The sequence below is a fragment of the Asparagus officinalis genome, chromosome 5, assembly GCF_001876935.1.
Source record: "Asparagus officinalis chromosome 5, Aspof.V1, whole genome shotgun sequence".
NCBI lineage: Eukaryota > Viridiplantae > Streptophyta > Magnoliopsida > Asparagales > Asparagaceae > Asparagus > Asparagus officinalis.
In genome coordinates, this window is record NC_033798.1 from 13041970 (window position 1) to 13047356 (window position 5387).

A 5387-nucleotide genomic window follows, 5' to 3' on the forward strand; every position below is an offset into this window, starting at 1 on the left:
CTGGATTTCAAAACTGTAGTCAGTTGTGGCTACTTCAACAACAAAAGCAGAATATGTAGCAGCTACACAAGCTAGTAAAGAGGCGATATAGTTGAAGATGGTGCTGAGGAAACTCGGGCATGAACAAAAGAAGGTTTCTCTCTTTTGTGATAGTCAGAGTGCTTTGTATTTAGCAAAAAAATCTAGCTTTTCATTCAAAGACAAAACACATTCGAGTTCAGTGTCGTTCGTGAGAAAGTGGAAGAAGAAATAGTGGATATACAGAAAATTCACACCAAAGACAACCTAACAGGCTTTTTTACAAAAGAAGTCAACATTGATAAATTTATTTGGTGTCGATCCTCTTGTGGTCTGTCGGAGACATGAGCAACATGAAGATGACAAGATAGAAATAATAATGTGAATATATGATTGATACTCGATCAAATCTTCAAGTGGGAGATTATCAGTGGCAAATTGTTCACAGCAGCAATTGTGGACAAACAAAAAGGTGGCGGGTCCCACAAAAATAAATGCACCCAAAGTTAAAAAGCAGGCACCGAAAGTTTGGCACAGTAAAAGAAAAAATATTATAAAATTAAAAATAGTGTTTTTCTCAGCCGCTATAAATAGACCTAAAACTCTTCAGGAAAAATCCATCCTAGAAACAACTCCGCATATAGAAGAGAGAGAGAGAGAGAAAAATAGAGAGAGTTTCTCCTTGTAAAAAAAGATTGTAACTCTAAAAATTTTCCTCATAGTGGATTCTTCTATCATTGCCTGTGGTTTTACCCCAAATTTATTTAGGGGATTTTTCATGTAATATTTGTGTTTTTTTATTATTTCTACTCTACTATTCGCTGAGACCTTGCTCTATTGGGTCCCGGGTTTTTCCCAACAACTGTATTATAGGAATGGGGTGATTCATAGGGATCTAAAGTCGGGGAACTTTTTGTTTGTGAATAAAAAGGAGAGTTCACCGCTGAAGGCTATTGACTTTGGGTTGTCGATTTTCTTCAAGCCTGGTGAGTTTGTATTTTTTGCTTAATTATTGATCATTTGCTAAATTTTGTGGCTGAATCTAGTATTGCAAGTCTCGTGTAGGTTCTATTTTAGCTGTTTTACCAAAATCTGTAAAGAAATGGTAATAATTTGAGGAGAACCTTAGCTAAGAGAGCTAGTTTTAGAGTCTATAGCGCCAGTGAGATTGTGAGAAGGATACGATGCCATTTTTAGCAATATGGTTTTGTTTCTTTACTTATTAGTTGGGGATTTTTTATGTAGGTAATGTGCTAAAATCTACGGTTGAACATAATTCAGAAAGTTTCATTAAGTTTCTGTTTTTGACCATTTTATCTAAACTAGTATAATTCACGTGCTTTGCATGTGGACATTATTTGTATTTAATATTATATATTTAATAAATTATATATAAACATTTTACAAAGTTATTTTATTACACTATGATTGAAAATTTTAAGTTATACTATTTTTAGTACTTAAACTATTATTAACATACATTTAATAGTTATTTAAATTTGCTTATTATTATGTTATTAAAAAGTTTAATTAAGAGTATAATTATTAACTAATAATGTAATCATTAGTTTAAGTAACACTTTTGAAATAATTAAATTATTTATATTATTAAATATTTCTATTATGTACATATTTTATTACAGTATCTATTAAATAATGGCAATAATTTTTAATATTATATGACTTTATATTGTAAACAATATTACCTTGTTCAATAATTAATATCATCTTAGTAATAAAAAATTGGGTGGTATAAATTAAAAATATTATTATTTAGGGAAAATATACTTTATATAAATATATTGGACCTTTGAAATTTATGAAACATTTACTTTCCAACAAAAAGTGCATGTCTTATTAATTTTAAGGATCCAATATTTTTATATAAAGTAATTTTCCTAAATAAAAGTATTTTTAATTCATAAAATCCAATTTTTTTACTAATCTGATATTATAATGTCAGAAAGGGTAATATTCCTTACAACATAAAGAATCAATCCCTATTTATACTATTATTAATAATTATAATTATGTACAATAATTTATTAAATAAATAATTTTACTATTTTATTACAATTAATAATTCTTTATATATATGTCTCATAAACTTCAAGGATCCAAACATTTTTATATAAATTAATTTTCCAAAATAAAAATATTTTTGATTTATAAAGTCTAAATTTTTATTACTAAGACGATATTAATTATCGAACAAGGTAATATTCTTTACAACATAAAGAAATAATCCCTATTTATACTATAATTCGTAATTATAATTGTGCACAATAATATATTAAATAATTATTTTTTAATATTTTATTACAATTAATAATTCTTTATAATGAATTATCATATATTTATGAATAATATATTAAATAAATAATTTTCACTATTTTATATAATTAATAATTGTTTATAATAAATTATTATATATTTATGAATTTTGTTATCATTATAAATTATTAATGCATTTAAGTGAATGACCAAATAATTTGAGAAATTGAAGAGGTGCATAGTTAATGCGAAGTTGTGGATCATTGGCTTTATAAATAATGATATAATTATGAGTTATAAAAAAATTGAGAGTGTAAAAGAGGAAATCGAAAGTTTTGACATGAGAGAATTGCGGATCGAATTCATCATGTTGTTGTCCTAGAGTAGTAAGCCAAGGTGATACATGACCTTCTTAAGTGGTCTGTGGACAATCAAATTCCTCATGTTGTTGTCCTGGATTAGGAAGCCAGAGGATTCAAAAATAAGGGAAAATTTCCATCACGACAAAATTGAGTGAGAGATAGACAGAGAGAATATTCTTTTTTTAACTGAGAGAACTTGAAAGACAAAGTCAATAAGCTAGTATAGGTATGAATGAGAGAGAGAGAGAGAGCATATATTCTTTTTTTAACAGAGAGAACATGAAAGACAAAGTCAATAAGCTAGTAGAGGTATGAATGAGACGAGACGTAGACTTACTCCGCTACCAATAAAGGTCTACTTGACATCATAGTCTTCAAAATGAACAAAAAGTTTTTAGCTTTGCACAACATATAGTACGGATATCAATTTTAATCTAGTGAGTGGCCAGAATTGGAAGCTATATGAAGGCTAATCCAGATCTAGGTTGCTGTTGGTTCTCTGCAAAGGTGACAACAAACCAATAGAATGATATGTAAACAACAAATTATGTGTATCTCACTATTTGAACATTTGGACTAAGCTACGGCTGGAGCCTTGACCTCCACCGTGACCCTGGCCATGGAATTGGCAACCACGGCCATATACTTCGATTTGAGCGTTGCTATTGTTCAACTATGAAATGACCCACTTGATAGTTTTTCATGATAATAATATTAGTAGATGGAATAAGTTGATCTGTAGAAGGAGTGTGCTTCTTACGTCATCACTTGTACTTGAGAAGTAAGCTATATATGTGTGATTGGAATAATGAGCAAGAGATCTTGTTTAGATGGAAGACCTGAATGGATCATAAACTAGGTGCAAGTTATCGTGGTTAGGATGATTCATTATTGTTTGAGTGTCGGTGAGACTCTTATTTCTCTTGGGATTGTCGAAAATAGAGAGCCTATTTTTATATCTGTTAATTAAGCTCTAGTTTGTGGAACCTTGTGCTAGAAATGGGTGCAAAGAGCCATTTTCAAAAGAAGTACAACGTGATTAAGGGGGTGAATGTTGAGTTAATCACGTTAAAATTGTTTTTGATTATTCAAGATTAGCTAAGGTAGTTATCTTAAATTTCTGAATTAGGTGTTAGTGGAACGAGTCATGTGAGGTAGTGGCCTGTTTTTTCGGGTCACAACAAAGTCACAAATTAGTTATAAGTTGTAGTTAGTGTTTGTTGTTAAGTTAACTCTCCCATCAACGAAAAAAAGTTAGTTTTCCAGTTCTTTATCTCCTATCTCTCGATTGTGTGTGTGTATCCGTCGTGTCAGTTTTGATGCGATCCAACATTTGGTATCAGAGCCTGGTTGGGATTGGATACCAAAGATTATGCCGGCAGATACAACACCATCGAGCAGCAGAACTGGCAACATAGTGACGTTGAAGACAACCGGAAGAGAAGGGACAGTCTCTCTTCATTACCCGCTGCTCACGAAGAGCAACTACTCCGCATGGGCGCTCAAGATGAAGGTGTATATACGTGCACAAGGCGTATGGGACGCCATTGAGCCCACTGACCCCAATGATGAGGTAGAGACGCGGAAAGATCAGATGGCTCTTGCTGCCATCTATCAAGCCATCAGTGAGGAAACACTTCTCGTGTTGGCTGAGAAGGAGACGACCAAGGAGGCATGGGAGATGTTGAAGACAATGCACATGGGCGCTGAGCGCGTCAAGGAGGCAAAAATTCAGACTTTGAGAAGTGAGTTTGAGGGTCTTCGCATGCGTGAAGCGGAGATAGTGGATGATTTTACTGCAAAGCTGACCACAATTGTCAACAAGATTCGTGCATTGGGCAACAAAGTAGATGAGGCCTATGTCGTAAAGAAACTCCTTCGTGTTGTGATTGCATCCACAATTGAGCAATTTGGTAATCTCAAGTCGATGACAGTGGAGGAGGTCATCGGATCGCTTAAGACCCATGAAGAACGATTGTGGGGTTTCGGTGAAAATGAAGAAGAGCACGTCCTGTAGCGAAGTGGAAAGGGAAAGAAGCAAACGGAGATAGAGAAAGCTCCTCAGGTTCATCTAAAGGACGAAGAGCTGGTGCCAGTTGTGATCGCGGACGAGGGTGTGGCCGCAACTATGGTCGTGGTCATAATCGAGGTGGTCGAGGAAATGATTCAAATTATCGTGAGAGGAGATTTGACAAGACTAAGGTGAAATGCTACAATTGTCAAAATTTTGGACATTTTGCCTCGGAATGTCGAACTAAAGAGAAGGGTGAGAAAGTTCACTTTGTGGAGGCACAAGAGGATGATGATAAACCAGCTCTCTTGGCGATGGAAGTTTGTGAGTGTGAGAATGATAGGTAGCTGACAACAGAGGAAGTGATGCTCTATGAGGAGAAAGTGAAGCCAAAGTTGAACGAAGGAGAACAGGTGGTGTATGAGAACACTGGTTGGTTTCTCGACACTGGAGCAAGCAACCACATGACGGGCTGCAAGGAGTGGTTCTCAGAACTGGATGAAACTGTAACTGGCAAAGTCAAGTTTGGCGATGGTTTGGTTGTGAACATTTGAGGAAAAGGCACTGTAATGTTTCAGTGTCAAAATGGTGAGCATCGACTCTTTACAAGTGTTTATTTCATACCTAGACTGCGTAGCAATATAGTAAGTCTAGGCCAATTGGATGAGAATGGATGCAAAACTGTAATAGAAGGTGGATGTCTGCTGGTGTATGATAGAGCT

General features: G+C 34.1%; 1 protein-coding gene across 1 annotated transcript; it reads left to right on the forward strand.

Moving 5' to 3' along the window:
* LOC109841535 lies at nt 4027–5012 on the forward strand. Its single transcript, XM_020410497.1, has 2 exons — nt 4027–4567; nt 4672–5012. The coding sequence occupies exons 1-2, from the start codon at nt 4027–4029 to the stop codon at nt 5010–5012; spliced, it is 882 nt and encodes a 293-aa protein (XP_020266086.1).